Source organism: Furipterus horrens, unplaced genomic scaffold, assembly GCF_987537825.1.
Source record: "Furipterus horrens unplaced genomic scaffold, mFurHor1.1.pri manual_scaffold_2, whole genome shotgun sequence".
NCBI lineage: Eukaryota > Metazoa > Chordata > Mammalia > Chiroptera > Furipteridae > Furipterus > Furipterus horrens.
The window spans coordinates 148810543-148833881 of NW_028327172.1; the positions used below are offsets into that span (position 1 = coordinate 148810543).

Here is a 23339-nt window from a genome sequence, read left to right on the forward strand (position 1 = left end):
AAAACAAAACAAAAAAACCCTCATAGACACAGACAACAATATTATGATTGCCAGAGGGAAATACGGGGTGGAGGGAAGGAAGAAGAGGGTAAAAAGAGAATAAATGATAATGAATGGGTGTGGTGAACACACAATACTTATAAGGTTGATGTTTTATAGAACTATTCACTCGAAACCTCTATATAATTTTATTAACCAATATCACCCCAAAAAATTCAATGAAAGATAAATAAAATAAAATACATTACAAAAAATGTAAAGCAATCTCCTCAGCAAAGCATGTTAAGACTCACATGTTGAAGAGGCAATCATGATGGTAACAAAATATTTAGAATTAAGCAACAATTAAAGTACTATATGTCAAAATTTATGATATAAAACTAGAACACTTTGTAGAGTCATAAATGCACTTATTAAAATGTTGCGAAAACGAAAAAAATGAGTAAAATAGAGAAAAAAACAAAATTCTTTTAATGCAGAAGGAAATAATAGATAAAATATATAAATTAAAACAGAAAATACAGCAAATCAACAAACCAGAAGTTAGTACTCTAGAAAAACTAACATTTATGAAAATTTTAGCTGGATTAAGAACAACAAATGGTAAATATATAAAATAATGTTGTGATCAGACAAGAGGAAATAATTGCAGAGATTTTAGAATTCATATTTGCAAGTACGGTATACCTTTGTTGACTTGATAAAGAATAGCTATGTCAAACATACATCGTTCTTAATGGTGACATTTTAGAAACTATCTTATTAAGAAAGAAACAAGACAGGAGTGCCACTGACTGCTCTGTTCAGCAGTATACTGACAACTGTAGTTAGTGCCACAAGAAAAGTAAAATAAGCAGTACATAAAGACTGAAAGACAAGTTTTTAAATTATAAATGATGCACAAAGAAATGATAAGAAACTTTTCAGACAAGTTATTGGAACCAATAGAGTTTAGCAACTTTGTTGAAACTAAGATCAAAATACAGAATCCAATATTCAACAGTAATATTTAGAATATGACATAGAAAAAATTCCATTCTTAATAATAACAAAAACTCAATGCCATAAAAATGTTAATTCTTTCCAGAATAATCTTTAAATTAAAACACCAACGGTTTTTTTCCATGAGTCTTGAAATGGTAAATCTAGAATTCATATGAAAATGTAAAGAACCAACAGGGACTTACTCTACCAGATACCAGTTTATTTTATTTTTAAATTATAATTGACATACAATATATTCATTTTAGTAGTACAATATAGTGATTAGACATTTATATACCTTATGAAGTGGTCACAATAAATCTAGTAACTATGTAATACCATACATTGTTATTACGATATTATTAACTGTATTCTCTGTGCTGTACATTACATTCTCATGATTTATTCTAATATAACTGACAGTTTGTACTTCTTAGTCCCCTCCACATTTTTCACCCATCTTCCCATTCCCTTCCACCTAGTAACCACCAGTTTTTATCTGTGTTTTGTCTTTAGATTCCACATATAAGTGAAATCATAAGGTATTTGTCTTTTTCTGTCTGACTTATTTTACTTAGTATAATACTCTCTAGGGCCACCTCAAATGGCAATATTTTATTCTTTTATATGGTGGAGTAGTCTTCCATTGTATATATGCACTACTTCTTTAACCATTTGTCTATTGATGGACACTTAGGGTGTTTCCAAATCTTGGCTATTGTAAATAATACTCCTGTGTTTTCAATTTCTTCAGATAAATACCCAGAAGTGGGATTGTTGGGTAATATGCTAGTTCTGTTTTTAATTTTTTGAGAAGTTTCCATTCTGTTTTCCATAGTGGCTGTAGCAGTTTACAATCTCACCAACAGTGCACAAGTTCTTTTTTCTCTACATCATTGGCAACACTTATTCTATGTTATCTTTTTGATACTAGCCATTCTGACAGGTGTGAGGCAATATCTCATTGTAGTTTTGATTTGCATTACCCTTAAGATTAGTGATGTTTAATGCCTTTTCATTTGTCTGTTGGCCATCAAGTTTCATTTTAAAACCAAAGTAACTCTGGTGTTAGAGCAGAAACAACAAATAGATTAATTGCACAGAATGGAGAACTTAGAAAAAAATTCACATTTGCATGGAAACTTGACACATGTCAGAAGTAGCATGTTAAATCAGGAGGAAGGAGATATTAATGGTGATAAGGTGATTGCTGTCTTATTGGGGAAAAAAATTAGGCTCCAAAATCATACCATCTATTACAAAACTAAATTCTGATGCTTTTACAAAGCAGGTAAATGTGAAAATCAAACTGGTAATATTTTTAGGAGACAATGTAGAAATATATTTATAAACTTAGAGTAGGAAAATTTATCTAAAAAGATAATAAAATAGCAATTCACAAATTAAGAGATTAAAAATATAACTAAATAAAAAAATTTAAAAACCTTGGTTCAACAAAAGACATCAAAAGCAAAGTTAAAAGACACACCACAGACAGTGGGAAGGTATCTGTGAAATGTATAATGGACAAAGGATTAATATTCTGAATTTATAAAAAAATTCTACAAATTAATTAAAAAACAACCAAATAATATGAAAATAGTCATCTGATAATAACAAGCTACTCACAGAAGAGGAAACCAAAATGATCAATAAACATAAACAATTATTCTCACTAGTTATCAAGAAATTTCAAATAAAAAATGAGATATAATTTCATGCCCATAAGATTATACAAATATAAAAGTATGGCAACCTCAAGTGTTGGTAAGAATATAGAACAACACAAATTCAGAAACTACTAGTAAGAGTGTAGATTAGTGTAACATTTTATAGCACAATTTGACAGTATCTAGTAAAGTTAAATAGCTGTATGTACTGTTCAACTCAGCAATTCCATTTTTAGGTATTTATTAGTGAAACCCTTGCACATATGACTATGAGAAACATACAGGAATGTTTATAACAGCTGTGTTTATGACTGCAAGAAATTAAAAATATTCTAATCTCTCATCAACAGGAGAATGAATATACTGTAGTATATTCATACAATGGAATATACTACACAACAGGTAAAATAAGGGAACTCCAGCTACTTACAGCAAAATACTGCAATTAATTTTCAAAAATGTAATATTTATGGGGAAAAATATATATACATTCCATTCCATTATTTATATAATGCTTGAAAATATGCCAAATAATATTGTATATGTGTTATATAGCATAATTACACGTATTTATATATAGTGTGTGTGTTTGTAGAAATATAAAATATGCAAAATTGACAAACGCCAAAATCAGAGCAGTGGTTACCTCTGGGGGAGGGATGAAAATGGTTATCAGAAAGCTTCAACTGTACCTTCACTGTTTTATTTCTTTTATGAATCATGCATAACAAAAATCTAACAGAGCCAGGTGGTGTTCAACATTTAATTATGCATTTTCTGAATATTTGAAATATTTTGTAATAAAAATAGTTTCTATATTAATGCCTATAAGAAAATTAAGCCTTTCTCAATTCTTTATTACTGAATAAAAACAAAAATAATGAAATTATTTTTTTGTCACATTTAGCTTACATTTGTGTAAAATTTAATAGTAGACAACATTCTTCTTCCAATTACCTACTTTTTTCCATGTAATTATTTCTTTTAAGATGAGAAACTTACACTAAAGAAGTTGAACTAATAAATACATACCTTTGTAGTCAATTAGTATTTGACGGAGGAAGCAAGCACATACAATGGGCTAAAGACAGTTTATTCAATAAATGGTGTTGGAAAAATTGGACAGATATGTGCAGAAAAACGAAATGAGACCATCTTCTTACACCACACACAAGAATAAATTCAAAGCAGATCAAAGATCCTAAAAATCCTAAAAAAAAACCATAGGCAGCAAAATCTTGGACATTGCTGGTAGCAATATTTTATCAGATATATCTCCTCAGGCAAGGGAAATGAAAAAGTAAACAAATGGGACTACATAAAACTAAAAAATATTTTGCACAGCAAAGGAAAACATCAATAAAATAAAAAGACAACCCACAGAATGGGAGAACATATGTGCCAATACATCTGGTAAGGGGTTAATATCTAAAGTTTATAAAGAACTTACAAAACTCAACACCAAAACCCCAAACAACCCAATTAAAAAATGGGCCAAGGACCTGAATAGACACTTTTCCAAAGAGAACAGAACACACAGATGGCCAACAGACATATGAAAGGATGCTCAATGTCACTAATCATCATGAAAATGCAAATGAAAACCACAATGAGATATCATCTCACACCTGTCAGAATGGCAATCATCAATAAATCAACAAACAACAAGTACTGGTGAGGATGTGGAGAAAGGGGAACCCTTTTGCACTGTTTGTGGGAATGCAGACTGGTGCAGCCACTGTGGAAAGCAGTATGGAGATACATCAATAAATTAAAAATGGATATTCCTTTTGACCCAGTGATCCCGCTTCTGGGAAAATGCATTTCTGTACACTGACATTTATAAATATTGGCTTTTCTAACCTCAATTTATGCCCTCAATTTCCAAAGTTGGGGTTTCCTCTAGTTGAAAGAAATATTCATGTGGTATCTTTCATATCATTTCCAGCTTAGTTAAGGGTGCACTTGATGTGTCCATGAATTTGCATGAATTCATACCTGATAAGTTATAAGATCCTGCCATTTCTATAAAAATATTCCTAAATTTAAAAATTAATACCTACTTGCTTCTACACAAATTAAACACTTTCTCAATATTTTGATATCACTTTAAAGGCTTATATGGCTTATAATGCCTCTTAAATGGGTGGGCAGCAACAGGTCAGCTGATATTTGGGATGAAATCAGTGGCCACAGGATCCAGAGAGGCTGCTGGAATCCAACTCATGGCCGATCCACTGACTAACAATATGCACTAGAAAACATTTTTGTTTCATACTTCATGCGTAGGACAGCTCCAAGTACCAGTTTTGGGCACAATTAATAATGTGCTTAGTAGCATTTATTAAATGAAACATTGTCTACATATACTTAAAAGCATTATTAGACTGAATTAATACAAGACAGTCCATCAAACTAATAAAATACATTCTTAATATCTGTTAGTCTTGGCATTTTTACCACTAAATGTTTACAATATTACAAATTCAAAGTGATTTTCCTGCTTACTTATTTCAAAGATTAATACTGTATTTTCAAAGCATGGACTATCTTTCATTCTCATCTTTCACATTTTTCATCCCCTACCTGACCTGGACAGAGCTTCAGTTACACAGAGAACTTCTAATTTTTGTGATTAATTCCCTAACTCAATTGGTGATGCTGACTCTTTTCTATGCCATTGAGGGTTTCCTGTATTTGGAAAGGTATATTAAGAGATACGCTGCTGATCTTCCAGGCTTTATCTTCTAATATAAATCCCATGGCTTAAGTAGAAAATATCTTTAGAGATATATGCACCCCTACATTCCCTGCAGCATTATTCATGGTAGCCAAGACATGGAAACAGTCTAAGTGTCCTTCGATGGATGGTTGGATAAAGGAGACATGGTACATATATACAATGGAACACTACTCAGCCATAAGGAAGAATGAAATATTGCCATTTGCAACAATATGGATGGGTCTTGAGAGTATCATGCTAAACAAAATAAGTCAGATGGAAAAAGATGAAAACCATGTGATTCCATTCATCTGTGGAATATACAACAGAAAGCAACAAAACAAACTCATAGACACAGCCAATAATATGGTGGTTACCAGGGAATAAAGAGGTCAAATATATGGTGACAGGAGACTAGATTTTGGGTGGTGAGCACACAATACAATATACAGATGATGCATTATAGAATTATATACTTGAAGCATATAATATTATTAACCAATGTCACCCTAATAAATTTAATTTTTATAATTCATAATTGAATATTAGAAAGTATTTTAAAAAGGAAATATTTTTAGAATATAGGTATAAAGAACAAGGAAGATTCTTAAGAAAAGGTAGTTGAGAATCATCCCAAATCTCAAAAACAAGAATGACATATATAACTGAGAAATATACTATTTGAATAATAAGTAATTGGTGACAATAAAAATGTAGTTGACAAGTTGGTGGAAGTAATATCATTAACATTTACACACCTCTTAATACATTATATTTAGTAAGTTAGGTTAGTCCTGGTATGTAACTCATAATTTACTTATTTCTTCTTCTAGCATTTTTATACCATCAACTGCATGCTAAATGATGTTACATATTATTTATGTATATATGCAGTATATGTAGCAATATTAGTAAATATGCATTTGACTATGAATTTGAAAACCTTACTATATTATATTAATTATAGTTGAAGTCTAGAAACAATATATAAAATGTTAACACTTGTACCTAAAATTTTTTCTTTTTATCTGCCAAGTTCCAATTTTTGTGGCTGTAAAAATTATTTTTGCATTTAAAACAAAAAAGAAGCACATGCACTCTACTTTCAAGTAATATTTATTTTTATAGAATTTTAACTACACTTAGTAAAAAAAAGAATTTTTCAGGTCCAAAGTTGCAGAGAATGAAAAGAAAGAATTTAAAAAATTTTCAAATATATTGAGATTTTTCTACTATTCTTTAAAAGACTTTAAATCACCTCTTCAATGATTCTTTCCTTAAATCTCAGAGAATTAACAACACAATGTAATCTAGGTTTAAATTAGGGTTCCTCCTGTGTTTAAGATATTTATGTTTGAGCTTTCCCTTACCGACAAGCCACTTAAAGAATCACTGTTACTTTGAGGTTTTATCTATGAGATCCGTGTCTTTGGGGCTCATTAAGGACATTTACAAAGATTACAATGTCAATAGCAACTAATTTCTGGACTGTGAGAAAGGTCTTCTTGAGTACATAAAATCTGTGGCAGTGCGCAGTACACAATGGGCAGCTCAGATCCCAAATTTTATCGCACTTAAGTAGCAAACAAATTAATAATGTTACCTGGGCTCTCTTGGGATAATTAGGACTGAGTAAAAAACTGCTTTGAAATTCTGTAGATAGTATAGTACCTCATTTTTTATTCCCTTCAATTAACGAAGATTTAGTTATCATTTTATCTCTTTTTCTATGTTGCATGACTCTCTGTTGTTCTCTTCAAAGTTTTATTGGATTAAACTTGCAATATAATAAAAAATTATTTTTAATCTGCTTAGGAAAGATATATTACTTGATATGACATTGTTTTAAAATATATTTTATGTTTCATTTCACTCTTTGCAAAACAGCTACTGTATATTTTAATACTAATGATAGATTTTATTTTTATACTTATGCTTAGTAGAAAATTGGTTACTAAAGAACTAATGGAGAGAGTAGCTCTTATAAATCATTAGCCTACTGCTTAGATCATTATGGCTGTCATGTGACAGTTAAAAGGTAGACTTTATTTTGGGGACTGGGAATTCTATTATCAACAGCTCAGAAGGAGAGGTAGGGTTAGGGGTTAGCTAGGCACATGATGTGTTATCTCACTTCATCCTCATCACAAAGCTATGAGGTAGGGTCACCATCTCCATTTTACATAGCAGAGAAAATTGAGATGAAGTCACTCAGTGAGTAAGTGGCTGGAACTGAGAGGGAAATCAAAGTCTGTCTGCCTCCAAAACCTTTCTGTTACATCACGTGTTTTCCCATTGTGTTGTTGAAAATAGGATAACACATGGTGCATGAGTCTTGGGGCAAGTCAGTATAACTGAGTGATGACAAGCTTGGGCTCTGAGGCCACACACTCTCTGGGGCTGAATTTATGCTCCTCCACTTATTTGTGGTGTAACCCTGGCATCTTACTAAACCCCCTTTCATCCAATTATCTCCTTTGTAAATTGGGGAGAAGCAAGAGTGCTGACCTCTTAGAGTTTTGTGAGGATTGAAGTCACAACCTGAAGGACATTTTGAATAGGACCTACACCCACTAAATGTTAGCTATACACAATTTTTAAAACTTTTAGACTGCTTTATTTAGGGGGTGACATTGCTTCACAAAACCATATAGGATTCAGGTGTACAACTCAATAAAACCTCATCTGCACACTGCATTGTGCACCATCACCCCCAGCAAAGTCTCTTTCCATCCCCATTTCCCACCTTTTCCCTTTTGCTCACCTCCACTTACCCCCTTTTCCCTCTAGCTATATACAACTTTTAAAAATATCTCCTGATGTGAAAGTGCAACTTAAGAACCTCAATCTTTGATGTGACACTGAGGGTGCTGTAACAGGAAAGATAAATATTCAACAGGGTACTTAAAATATTAATATTCTTCTTAATATTCTAAGAAATGGAACTCAATGTAACAGTAATTTCAAAGATCTCAGATTGGCTTCTGTCACCAAATGGGTTATAGTAAACCAATCCCCCTGCCATGTTATAGAAAATAATGAAGATTTGTGTATAAGTCAAGTAACTAAACACCTCTTTAATAATGTATTTCTGAATTAGTGTTTGAGTAACATATTAAACTATTCTTTAAAGGCCTGAAGAAAGGGAGGTACTCAACCTTTGAAATATCTGAGAAGCTTACAATTTGGCTCTTTGAATATCTAGTGTGACTACCATTCAGTAGTCATAACCACTAAAAGATTCATTTACTCCCCAAATTAATCAATTTGTGATAAAAATGTCTTCTGACATTCATTTAAAATTTATTTCTAGTAGACTTTGGATTATCTGGAACCCAATTAACCAGAAACTTTTGTTAACTGGGTTATTTGCTCTAACTTCAGAGGTAAGAACGAGGCCTGTTAAAGTTGTATTTGAGATTTAGTAGAAAGAAACTTCAGGGCTATCTTCAGAGGCATTTGGTATGAACATTGTCACCCATGTCTCCTCTGCAATGCAGATTTATAGTCAGAATATGGAGCTTTGTGGCATACTGCAAAATTATGGCTCATAAAAGAAAGATTTACATTCAGTTAAATCAGTAAGTTGAAAAACTGGATTAATGAATTTTAGGAGGATTTTGAGTAGACAGGGTGGAAATATATGTACATTTTGCATTTTCAGGACCGAGGAAAGGGAGTGACTTTTGTTTCAGTGGTCCATTTGTACTATCTCAAGTGGACCTTTGAAAAATAGTTTGCTTGGCTGAGGAAAATATGTTTTGGATGCAAATTCTTTAATTTAAATTTGGGGGGATGAAGTGCTTCTGTTAATTAAAATTTCTGACCAACCACAGATTCCAGATAAATAAACTGTATTTTTATGATAAATAATGAAGATCTCTCTTCTTCTAGGACATTACAATGTTTTAGAAATAATTTAGTGTATGGATTGGAATTTCCAACAGCTCAGCAGATCTTATCACTCACTTAAAGGCTGATACTTTTAAAAGGCTGAAGCTGAGTGCTATTGAGACCACTCTGAGCCTTACTGTAATCTAAATGCCAACCCAGGAGGTAACCAGCATTATTACTGCTGAATGAGCTCTCTGTACCAAGAGCAGGCACCTCAGCAACAGATACTGCTGATACACGTCAGCACTACAGAAAGAGCCTCTCCATTGCATGGAAGCCCAGCAGAGAGATTTCTCTCTGCTGAAGATCAATCTAGCTTTCAAAGAGCAAAAGATTGTAAAATTAGGGTCTAGGATTTAAATTCGTATCACATACTTCTTCCTTGAATAAAGATGTACTATATAAGACTTCTAATCATTCCCAGACATGAAAAATAAAAATTACTGACACTCTTTGGTTATCATTAATAATAATAATACAGCCTAATATCATATTTTGTTAATCCAACTTGTTTAGTAGATCTCACTAATAGCTTTAAATGATATATTTCTTTAACTTTACTTAATAACCCTGCCACTCAACATGCTCAGCTGGACTGCTTATAACAAAGAAAGAGGCGCTAAGTAGGGTTTGTATTTTGGCTTTGAAGTTTAAATAAAAGGAAGTGTGGTTGTGCCCCCAAAGACTTATAGAAATTTATGGACAGAACATAGTTCCAGTTTCAAAGCACTCAAATTTAAAGCACTGTAAGTACCGAGGGGAGATAAAGTATGCTAGAAATAGTCATACTTTTTTTTCTAATTATTAAGTTGGAAAAATAGGAATTTAACAGGAGCACCATGTGGGGGGTGGGGGTGGGGCAGTTTAACTAGTAGAAAACAGAAAGGATTCCAATTGAGATAGTTTCTAATTTTGAAATATGACTAAATTTATTTTTAGTTAGCAGCAATCAATACTCTGAAATACATATTAGCATTCTTTTATTCAGCATATATATGTGTATATATATATATATATATACACATATATATGTACTAGTCTTATAAATTGTCTGAAAAAGGTCATACATTCACTCAGAATACCAGACACTCAGGAAAACAAAGAAAAGCAATGCTCTTCTAGACTAAATACCCGTTCATTCTCGGTGCAAACCTTTTTTCCAACAATAAATATTGTTACCTTTTGATGAAGGCAGAAGGGATTTCTGATCACTGATTATGTCCAGGTACTTGTTGCTTATCTGTAGATTAAACCAAAAAGTTTCATTACTGAGGCTGAATAACACTGACTGATTAAGTGTTTAATAGGGGAAAAAATAATCTACCTACCGCAGATGCGTAAGTATCGCTCCCAGAGGTAGAATCTGTCACCAAGGTCATTTTGGATTGCACAAATAAAGGTTTTAGTTTCTGAAAGACACAAAAGTTATGTACTGTGTTGTCAAGGAGAAATAATTATCAAATTAAATAAATGTAGAATATTTTTCAGCCCTTAGTTAACCAAGATATGAAAACTTATTTGTTCAAATATGGCTGGGGAAATCCTTTCCTTTAAGCCCATGGAATCCACCTTTCTCTTATGCAGGCTACTTTGAGAGAAAATTCAAGAAAGATTTAAAAAATTCAAAAATAGCTAAAAACAGACAAATTGGTGGGGGGTGAGATGGGATTTTTTTTCAAACTATAATAGAAAGCTTGTTTAGAACAGAGCCAAAGGACGGGCCCTTGAAACTCAGGAGAGAGAAGGGTTGTTTAATGGGCACAGAGTTTCAGTTTTGTAAGGAAAAAAAAAAAGGGGGTTCTGGTGATTTGTTTCACAACAATGTGAATGTTCTTAAAATTATTGAACTGTACATCTAAAAATAGTTAAGATGGTAAATTTTATGCTATATGTATTTTACTACATTAAAAAAAAAGTCTTGGGTAGTCCCTTTATGAAAGAAGATCTAAGAATGGCCAGCAAGCACATGAAAAGATGCCCAACATCATCCATTGTCAGTGAAATACAAGGTGAAACTTCAGCGAAATAGTATTTTAGCATGGCTAAAATTTAAAAACCGACAGTATCAAGTTGGTACTGACATAGAGCAATAGGAACGATCAAACATTGCTGGTGGGAGAGTAAAATTATACAATTACTTTGTAATGTTGACAATTTCTAATAAAGTTAAACATACACACTCTTATGTTTCAGCCTAGGAGTTACAAAAAAATATTTCCCCAAACGACTTGTACAAGAATGTTTATAGCAGCTTTTATTTTTCAAAATAGCCCCTAACTAGAAACAATTCAGGAAAATGGATAAACAAATTATGGTTTATTCATTCTAGAACACTATTGAGCAATACAAAGAAACAATTGCTACAGATGTGCACAATAGCATGGATATATCTTTAAAACATTATGCTGAGTAAAATAAACCAGGCATAAAAGAATATGTACTGTATGATTATATCTACATAAAATTGAAGAACAGGCAAAACAAACCTGTAGTGATAAAAATTAGAACAATGTTTGTTTGACATGAGAACCTGGGTAAGCTATTGTCTGAAAAGGGACATGAGGAGACTTTTGGTAATGATGAAAATATTCTGTGCTTTCATTTATGTGATGGTTACACAGGTAAAAGCACCCCAAATAATATACTTAATATTTGTTCACTTTATCATATACAAAATGTACGTCAATATTAAGAAAATACATTTTTTCATAGCATTTATTCCAACATGTAATTTAAAGTTCAATGTTTCCTTATTAATGTCTATCTTCTTGACACTGTAGATCAGGTACTATCCTAACCTCCATGAGTAAAACAATTTATAAGACAGACCAGTCCATAATCTCATGGGATTTATATTATAGTCTATAAAGGAAGGATCTATATGTGTCATGCACACTACCTCATTCCCAGCACAGAACATGGTGCTTGTATCCAATAAATATTTGTGAAGTGGATGAGTGACTAGAGTGCAGGAAACAAAGGGAAAATCTTAGTGTACCCAAAACTCATTCACTAATTCATCACTCTTTCTCTTTCCTTTTCCTCCTTGTTTTTCTTAAATATTTGCTGTCAGCTCTGATGAATGTCTCAAGTGCCTACATACTGTGTGGATGTATAGGTAAGGATTCAGGAGCCTAGAATCTCTGATAAGCAGTGACACATAGATATATTCTAAAGCAGGTAGAGAACCATTCCACCTCCATAGGAAGACAGATTGTATAAATATCCAAGGGCAGAATCAAGATGTTTCTCAAAAGAAAGACTGGATCTATTAATGTGCTTGGACTGGCATAATTTTGATAGTTAACATTTTTTTAAAGTTACAATTTATATTCAATATTATTTTGCATTAGTTTTCTGTGTAGAACATAGTGGTTAGACAATCATGTACTTTACAAAGTGTTTCTCCTGATATTCCTAGCACTCACCTGGCACCATGCATAGTTATTATAATAGTATTAACTATACTCCCTCTGCTGTTCTTTAAATCCCCATGGCATAATTTTGAGATTTTTAGATGTTTATTTCATAAAACCTGGGCAACTGAAATTTGGATGAGAAAAATTTATTGGGCAATCCTAAAAGAAGTCTGATATTTACTTACCCAGCTGATTAAATATCTAAACTAAGGATTACTTACTTAAAAGTTTCAGGTGAAAAATGGAAAACCAAAAGGGGAAGAGAGGAGACTATATGCATTACTATCTATGTAGACCAGTCTTGGAACACTTCAGGGGAGTCAATTAATAAAATCCTCAGCAAAGTTCAGATTACTATATAAAGTTATTTAAAAACTAGAATTAATGGCAGCAAGGTACATGTGGTATTCAGAACCTACCACAACCACATAAAAAATAAAACTAAACAACAGAACAACCATCATTTAGAACTACCTAAAATCTAGCTGAACAGAAGTCCTATAACTTAGGATATAAAGAAAAAGTAACGAGCTGGTCCTATACCTACATGTACTAGGTAAAAATTGAGAGGGATATCTCAGTTTTGGAGGCACCCCCTGAAAAGCAAGGGTTCCTGACCCCCTCCCCCCAGACACCTCCTCCAGTCAGTATTCCAAAGCTGAGAAGGTCCCATAACTTCTAGCTGTAAAAACCAGCAGAGACTGTATTTGAGAGAGAGAGAGGGCTTCTGGAGTCCAGGCCGTTCCTCTTAAAGGGCCCATGCACAGACCTACTTAGACTTATTCCCTCTGAACTCCAGCACTGGGGCAGCAGCTCAAAAGGCACCAGGGACATATGGGGAGGAACTGAATTGTCTGGCTTCAGGAAAAGGGCTGGAGGGGCAGCTTACTCCCAGACAGAAGTTCTGGCAGAGGCCATTGTTTCTTTGCTGAGCCCTCTCCACCACCCCAACAGAGCCAGCACCACATCTGATTCTTCATAAACCTGACTAACATGGTTCATACTGCCCTGGTGATTCCCTGAGACCTCACTGCACCTAAGTTGTGGGACAATTCTAGCCATATCCATTGGCTTTTCCATACAAATGCCCTCTATTGGCTCATGCTTTGGACTTTCCTAAAATCTCTCAAACAAGCAGCATCCGGCCTTTGCATACCCCATACCTCTTGTTAAGTACCCCAGGTGTGGCATGAGAGGGAGCCAGCCCTGTTTCATAGCTTGGCCTCTCCCATGTACCTTCAAGCCCAGTACAAGTAGCAGCAATCTGCAGATTGCTCTGCAGCTCATACCAGGTGGCCCTGGGCAGGGCAAAGGCTATGGCTGACTTTGGCCTGTACCTCCAGGGAAGCCCCAGAGCCACTACAACTAGTAGACAGCTTCACACAACACCAAATTACAACCCAGCCACCTCCACAAGTGACACATGCAAGGGGCAGATTCAGCGGGCACCAAAACCCCCGTGAAGCAAGACCTGGGGTCAGCTGCTGCCCAACAGTTCATGCGCTGTATTCAAAGCCAGTCCTTGTAGCTGACTGGTCTGTGGCTCATCCTTACTAGTGATGTGCTAACAGTAATCAAGGCTCAACTATAGCAGGACAGTGCACATAGTCCACAAAGGAAGCCAGGGTGGGGATGCAACTGGAGTGCCCAGCTCAGGTGACTGGGGAGATTGTGCCATGGGCCCTACAGGACACCTACTACATAAGGCCACTCTACCAAGCTTGGAAGATGTAGCAGTTCTACCCAATATCTAGAAACAACCACAGGAAAGCAGCCAAAATGAGAAGACAAAGAAACAGGTCACAAACGAAAGGACAGAAAAAATATCCAGGAAAAAAAAAAAAGAACTAAATGAAATGGAGGCAAGCAAATTGCCAGATAGAGTTCAAAACAATGGTTATAAGGATGCTAAAATAACTTAGAACTTCAATAGCATAAAAAAGGACATGGAAACCATAAAAAAGAACTAGTCATAAATGAAAAATATGTTACAGTGAATCAAGAGAAATGTAATTTGAAAAAATAATGGAGGAAATAGACATGCAAGTCCAGGAAACACAGAGTCCTGAACAACTTGAACCTGAAGAGGACCACATCAATATACATCATGATTAAAATGCCAAAGGCTAAAAATAAAGAGAGAATCTTAAAAGCAGTAAGAGAAAAGAAGAGAGATACCTACAAAGGAGTTCCCATAAAACTATCAGATGATTTCTCAAAAGAATCTTTGCAGGCAGGAAGGGACTGACAAGAAGTATTCAAAGTAATGAAAAGCAATGACCTATAACCATGACTACTCTATCCTGCAAAGCTATCATTTAGAATGGAAGGGCAGGTAAAGTGCTTCCCAGACAAGGTAAAGCTAAAGGAGTTCATCATCACTAAGTCCTTATTATATGAAATGTAAAAGGAGACTTATTTAAGCAAAACAAGATCAAAACTATGAACAGTAAAATGACAACAAACTCACAACTATAAACAACTGAACCTCAACAACAAACAAAAACAAACTAAGCAGACAACTACAACAGGATCAGAATCATAGATATGGAGATCTTATGAAGGGTTATCAGTGGAGGGGGAAGGCAGAGAATGGGGGGAAAAAGTACAGGGATCAAGAAGCATAATTGATAGGTATACAAAATAAACAGGGGGATGCTAAGAATAGTAAAGGAAATGGAGAAGCCAAAGGACCATGGACATGAGAGAAAGGGGGTACCAAGCAGAGAGGACCAAAGGGGGAAAAATTGCAACAACTGTAATAGCGTAATGAATAAAATATACCATAAAAAAAGTGATTTTAGATTGTAAGTCTCTTGAAGCAAGAGACTATATTTTATATATTTTTTATCATTTCCCAGAAACTTGACTTGTCCCCAGAACACTTAGCATAATAGCAGATGCTCAATGGCATTAATAACACGGTAACTTAGTTATTATTTGAAATTTATTGAATATGCTTCTACACTGGGCACCATTTATCATTACACTTACAACCCCCAAATGAAATAATTAAGTTAACAGGTTTAAAAAAAGTCCATTCTAGAATTGGACTGTATCTACAAGAGACTTCTAGTATGAAAATGAATGGCATGGTAATAGGGACAGATTCTTTAATCTCCTTTTTTCCCTTTGGAAATGACTAGTTTCTTGAGCTTTCATATTTCTTAATATTCCATCCATGTTCACAAATGATAAGAGACTTATAGTTACCTCCCAGCTAGAATGAGTCATCCCTCCTCTGAAATTTTCACTTGCCTCTACTATAGCTCAACCATATAGCATTGTCACAATTTGTTTATGCATCTGTATCTCACACCAGATTGAGCTACCTGGGTTCAGGCACTCATCTTGTGCCCTCATTATTTATCAGAGTGACTGTCATGTACTATCTCCAGAGCCTGTAAGGACAGGTGTTCAATAAATGTTAAATAAGAACAGAAAGACATGTGCAGATATCAAAGAAACAATATCTAAACATCATATATACTTACAACATAATTGAAGGATGTATCAGGAAGCACTGCAAACTGACGATACAATGTGTGCCTGGTAAACATCTCATTCTTAAGAACATGAAAGCTAAAATAAAAGCAACAGTGAAATTTGAATGTATAGAAATCATAGGATAAAGGCAATCAGTATGATGTTCATATGGTTAGGAACTAGAATTTCCAGTGTAAGAGAAAAGAAATACAAGTAAAAAAAATTAAAATATGAATATAAACTTATTTCTTCTTTCATTTTTAAAATTACATATTTTCCACCCCTGAAAGGCACAGAAGCAATGGCAACACGATTGTGGTTTGAAAACATTTCTCCCTAAAATTAACCAGGGCATATTTCAAAAATGGCTGTTTCTGGAACTAAAACAATAAATATACAAGATAAGCCTGGGGCATTCTGTCGTTAAGGGAGTCATCAAAGGTTATGTCAAAAGAACACAGTAGTCAATTTTAAAAAGCTCCAACTAACTGTAAGATCGGAGAAATTAAGCATAAAAAATAAAGATTACAATGTATCAAAGCACAACAAATATTAAAATTTTGGGAAATTCTCAGTCTATCTATATTGCAAATAATGATAAAATTAGAAGATTCACTATCAGGAAAGTATGCTCTGCAGAGAAAGCTAAGAGATGATGGACAACCTTTGTCTAGGACGTAGGAAGAAACATAACAATCACAGTATTCAATCATACAGGGGGTTCTTAGAAGATATTAGGTATATGTCTCATGGATTGAAACCATAATGAGGTAGCACTACAAATCTACAAGGATGACTAAAACCAAAAAGACAGACAAGAACCAATGTTGAAAAAGACAGAGAAAAGTTGGAACCCTCATTCACTGCAGAATTGTAAAATGGTGTAGCTCCTTTGGAAAATAGTTTGGCAATTCCTCAAAATGGTAAACAAAGAATTATCATATGACCCAGCAATTTCTTCCTATGTGTATGCATAAAAGAATTTAAAACATATGCTCACATTAAAACTTGTACATGAATGTTAATAGCAGCATTATTCATAGTAGCAAAAATGTGGAAGTAATTCAAATGTCTAATAAGTAAAGAATGGGTAAACGTGTGGTGTAGTTATACAATGAAATATTATCTGGCAGTCAAAAGTAGCAAAGTACTGATGTATTCTACAACATAACCAAACTTGAAAACATGTCCAGGAAAGAAGCCAGTCACAAAAGATCACATATTGTATGATTCCACTCATATGAAACGTCCAAGAAAGGCAAATCCTTAGCAACAGAAAGTAAATTAGTGGTTGTTAGTCATTAAGAGCTAAAAGAATGGGAGGCAACTGCTAAAGGGTATGCGATTCCTTTATGGGTTGATGAAGAAATTCTGATTTAGAGAGTGGTAATGGTTATCCAACTCTGTGAATACACTAAAAACCACACTTTAAAAGGATGATTTTATGGTATGCAAACTATATGTCAATAAAGTTGTTATACAGTAAGTTACTATGTATGCTAAAAAATGGAACCCTATGAATAAAGAAAAAAGTAGAGTAACAAACAAGGACCTTGATATCATTATAATAAAGATTTAAGAGAAAATGGAGGAAAATATTGATAAAAATAAGCAAAAAGATGAAGAATTTCAGCAGAGTAATTGAGTGTATTTTCTTAAGTTGCCATCTCAGTACTGAAAATACCATATATGCTATTAAGTACTCCATAGATAGGCTAAATAGCAGAATCGATATAGTAGAACACAGGATTATTAATCTCAAAAGATGAACAATGAAAATATACAAAATGAAGTCCATGAGGGAAAGAAACGAAAAAAAAAAAGACAAGTGCATAAGACACAGGAACAATATATATATATATTAGAATTCTAGAAATATATATATAATTAGAATCCTAGAAAAGGAGAGAATGAAGCAGAAGTAATGTATGAGAAGATAATAGCCAGGAATATTCCAAAACTGAGGAAAGACATTAACCCATACATTCAAGAGCCAGAGAAGATAAATAAAAGGAACTATACTTAGGCACCTCCTAATAAAACCAATGAAAATCAAAGACAAAAGGGAAAATATTAAAGCACACAGACATGGAAAAGACACATTACCTTCAAAAGAGCAACAAGACTGACTGCTGACTTCTCATCATCAACAATGGGGGTCAGTACTCCACGCATGGCATCATTAACATGCCATGCAAATAACTGCCAACACAGAAGTCTACATTCAGAGAAAATATTCTTGAACAATGAAAGTGAAACAAAAACATCTTCCTATAAAGTAAAGCTGACAGAATTATTTTCCAGCAAAAGTATATTAACAGAAGAACTAAAGAGAGCTGTTCAGAGTGGAGGGAAATGATATTATATGAAAACACATTAAAAGCAGGAAAAAATGGAGAGCTCAGCAAAGAGTAAAAATACGGGTAAATATAAGTGAGTATTGACTATGGCAAACATATAAATAAAAATTTATATGGAATTAAAATGAAAATATGAGAGGTAGTTAAATGAAATTAAAATAGTTTAAAGTTCTAAAATTCTTGGGGAAGTGGTATCAAATGGAAATATAAGGCTGTAATATGTGAAGGAGGTGGGTTGAAATTTCAAAAAGAGAAAAGAATAAATAACTAACAAATTAATAGAAAAATATGGAATAAGAATAAGTTGATGGTCCAAAAGAAGGTGAAAAGAAGAGAAATAGAATCAGTTTGGCTAAATAGAACATAATGTATTAACTGGTAGATGTAAACCTAACAATATCAATAATTTCACTAAAATTAAATGAATGCAGTATGACAATAAAATAAATAAGACTGGAAAAATAGATTTACAATTTAACTATGCAGCTTACAAGAGACATATTTAAGTATAAAAATAAGATAGGTTAAACAGAAAAAAATCTGGAAAAAATGCACCATGCAACCTTAACCAAAAGAGAGCGATATAGTTATTTAATATTAGAGGAAGAAGAAATTAAGCCAAGAAGCATTATTAGAGATAAAGAGAAATATCTCATAATGATGCATATGAAAGATAACTTCACAGGAAGATAGCAGAATTCTACATTTGTAGGTATCCAGCAACATAGGTATAAATTATTTAGAGCAAAAATTGACAGAACTAAAGGGAGAAATAAATAAATCTATAAGCATAATGGAAAATTTAATACTCCTCTCTCAATAATTGTAACTGCAGCAAAAAAAATCAGTAAGTATGTAAAAGATATGAACAACACAGTAAATAAGGTCACTTCACCCAACAATGATAGAATTTATATGCTTTTTAAGTGTACACTGAACATTATTCAAAATAAACCTTATGTTGAGCCATGAAATAAGCATCAAAGAATTTTAGCAGATTCAAATAATTCACTTCTTGGGACACAATAGTATTAAACTAGAAATATAACTAGAAAATCTTTAACAACCTGGAAATAAAATGTTTCACTTCTAATTAACATGTGATTAAAAGATGAAATAAAATAGAATTTAGAAAACATTTTATACTGAGTGATAATAAATACAGAACCTGTCACAATATGTGGGATGTAGCTCAAGCAGTGCTTAGAAGAATATATATAGTTTTAAGTGTATATATTAGAGAAAAAAATCTGAAAATCAGTGATCTAAGCTTTCTTCTCAACAAGTCTGTAAAAGGACAGCAAATCCTACATAAAGTAGAAAGAGGAGAATAATAAAGATAACAGAAGTTAATGAAAAAATCACAAATACATGACAGAAACTCAACAAAGACCAAATTATTTCTTTGAGATAAACAGTAAAACTGATAAACTAATTCTTAGAAAGATTGATCAATATAAAAGAAGGAAACACAAATTATCAATATCAGAAGTAAAAAAGGGAATATTACTAGATCTTATAGATAATTTAAGCGTATAATATGAAGACATTGTGAACAACTTTAGGTCAATAAATTTGATAATTTGGTGGAAAGAGAAATACCTTTAAAAAGACAACATAAATTATGAAAATCATTAGAATGGGAAATCTGAATAGCTCAACTCAATATCTATTTAACAAAATGAATATTATTTAAAACTTTCCACAGGGGAATGAAAAAGATTAAATCAGGATAGTTACTACCCTGGAAGGAGAGGCAATAGGCACTGCATGGGCTACAAAGCTGTTGTTGATACTCTTTCTCTACCTTGTAGTGAATTCACAGCTGTTCACTTTTTGGTTATTCTTTATACTGCACTAGTATATCCTAAGTATTCTTTCATACATGTTGGATAAAATGCATTTTTAAAAAGTACTAGGAAAAAAAGTATGAGTAATATGGCTTTTAGTGCTAGAGACCTATGTACACATCTGATATCTGCTGCCTTTTAGTATGAATTCTGACTTATTACTCATCTTCTTTGACCTTTACTTTCTTCATGGAGTTCACAATATTAATGACTATCTACAGTTATAGTGAAGTTCTGATGCACGTAAATTGACTAAGGTTGTCCTGGCACCTGTCTAGAAAGTAAAACATCAACTGTATATATTCAACACACATAACACACTACTAACACACAGTTAGCCATTGCCATTTTGAGTGCACCAAATGGCAAACTCACTTTGTCTTTTCTCCCAGCAAGAAAAGGTGAGAATCTCCCCAGTCTTGAAGAGAAATCGGTGATTTCTTTAACTGAAGAAATGAATCGACCAGCTGATACCTTGAAGGGTCAGCATTACAGTAGCAGTAACCAATTGCTGACTTTTCCTGCTGCTAGAAATCCAACTAGTAAATGCTTAATAAATATTTGTTAAATGAATGAATAATTGAAAGGATAAATTAACTGTCCTGGATGTTCAGTATGAAGACAGAGGCTGTGGTGATCCTGGCCTGGATTCTTATTTGCACTTGTCTTGTCTTGAACATGTTCTCATTAAGCTTGCTCCCCCTTTCAGTCCCTACTGCCCTCAGTGCCCACAACTGAGGACACTCACGTCCACCCACAATGTATTCCACTTTGGCCTGCTCTGGATGCTGGAAATGGGCATAGGTGAGCTGGGTAGCGGAAAGTACAGAGTACTCTTTGCTCTGTCCATATGTCTGTTATTCAGCTAGGTGCTAGCCCACAGTAAGGAAGGGGCTTCACTTCCTGGGTCTGGTGGATTTTTTTCCTTCTTACCCTAGGAAATGTTCAGTTGCCAGGGATGTATGGTGGTGCTTGCTCTCCAGTGAGTTTTGCTGGTATCTCAGCTGATAATTTCCTGCTCACCAGGCTTATATGGGTCACAGATATACTTGCCACAAGGTCTGAATCTCAGCCTTTTGGGGAGAACACTTTTCTTCAGCCCTAGAGGTAGACATTTCTTCATACATTATGTTACTCCTCTATTTTTTAGAGTTATCTTTACTTCCTTTAGTAGTTAACCACCTTTTATTAGTCAATACTTCTTTCTTAAAAATATATTTTATTAATTATGATATAGTTGACCCAATTTTCCCTGTTTGTCCCCCTTCACCCAGTAGCCCCCATTCCCTCACACAATCCCCTCCTTAGTTGATGTCCATGGGTCATATGTAGGTTCTTTGGTTATTCCACTTCCTATACTGTATTTTATATCTCCATGGCTATTCTGTAACTATCTATTTGTACTTCTTCATCCTCTCACCTCTTCACCCATTCCCCAAAACCGCCCTCCCATCTGGCAACCATCAGAATGTTCTCTGTATGCATGATTCTACCTCTGTTCTTGGAAATAGAGCGAACTCAGCAGAAATGAAAAAAAAAAAAAAAAGAAGAAGCTTTGAAAAGAAGCTCTGAATTTGACTGGGTCTGACTATAAATCATAAATTGGCTGAGAAATCATGAGATTAAATTGTTATCTTGACTGGCTAAGATGAAGTTTTATTAAACAAAAATGATTGCTCCTGATTTATAATCTTTTACTGTAAAATGAAGTAACCACTTTAGCACACACAAGTCTGCAATTGTACAATTAATCTCCATATCACACCATGACACCCTGGATATATACACTTCCTATGTTTTGCATGTATCACCTTGAATTAACACTTTGTGATGCAACCAAGACAGAGGGACAAAATATATTATGTCCTGACATATGCTATATTTACTCAATTGAATGAAGGGGGGTGTTAGAGATGGAGGAATTGAGCAAAAAGGAGAAAGGACTCATGAATATGGACAACAGTGTGGTGATTACAGGGGACAAAGAGGTATGAGGGGACTAAATGGCAATGGAAAAATACAATAAAAATTTTTAAAAAGAAAACATGCTATCCTAAATATTTAGATATCAACATAAAGTCTGCAGAGACCAAAATGATGGATATGATTGTCAACATCTTGGTTAACAGAAAATCAATTTGAAATAAAACTGAGACATTCTTATAAATGGTCCCTGAGTATTGGATGAATCCCATAGGGACTGATACAAGGTAAATCTTAAGGATGAAAGTAAATCCTACAGAAATAAGTAAGGGAAAGACATTCTGCTCAGTTTCAGAGATAGCCCAAAGTGCATGTGCTAGGAAATAAAGTTAAGCGTGTGTTCAAGCTTTCCTTTGTTCTCAATCACGTTTCACCTGTATCTATATGCTATCTTTAAAATAACTCTGTGAGGTGTCAGGGCGAGTATTAATATGCACATTTTTTTCTGAGCTCAGAGTAGCTATCAGCGCAGAAGTGAAACACAAGCAGGAGTGGAAAGAACATTTTACCACAAGGAGATCCTTTACTCATCATCTGGTGGTGTTTCTGTTTTGGAGATTCTCAATGTGTCACCTGGGATTATTTTAGTGTAATATATACAGCAATGTATAGAATTACATACACACACATATTGTATGCTTATGAAACATAGTGCAAATATAGGGCATCATCACCCCATGAAGTCAGGTGTGAGCCTCAGGTGTGACCTAGGACATCAGACCAACATCAAATCTATCCTGTCTTGATGCCCAACTCTGAGAAAATCTTGCAAAGAAATGAACAATATGTGATTTTAAAAAAGGAGAGAGAGAATCTACAGGAAAATATGGCAGGAACCAAGAGAACAGAATATAGAGTTTTAATGTTAACATGTTAGGACAAGAAAAAAGAACATTTTTTTTCTACTTTGGCATTGTTTTTAGCTTTTTTAGAATTTTACAGTGTCACTTTCTCCATTTTTTTAACTCTCT

At 33.8% G+C, this 23339-nt stretch overlaps 1 protein-coding gene across 1 annotated transcript in view; it reads right to left on the reverse strand.

Annotated features, from left to right (window-relative positions):
* Positions 1 to 23339, reverse strand: part of CUNH10orf67 (chromosome unknown C10orf67 homolog) — a 125845-nt gene that overhangs the window by 16501 nt on the left and 86005 nt on the right. The window contains exons 13-15 of the mRNA XM_090267368.1: positions 16184 to 16271; positions 10599 to 10679; positions 10450 to 10510 (exon numbers count right to left, since the gene is read on the reverse strand). Coding sequence (XP_090123494.1) covers positions 10450 to 10510; positions 10599 to 10679; positions 16184 to 16271 — 230 coding nt within the window. The remainder of the gene's footprint in view (positions 1 to 10449; positions 10511 to 10598; positions 10680 to 16183; positions 16272 to 23339) is intronic.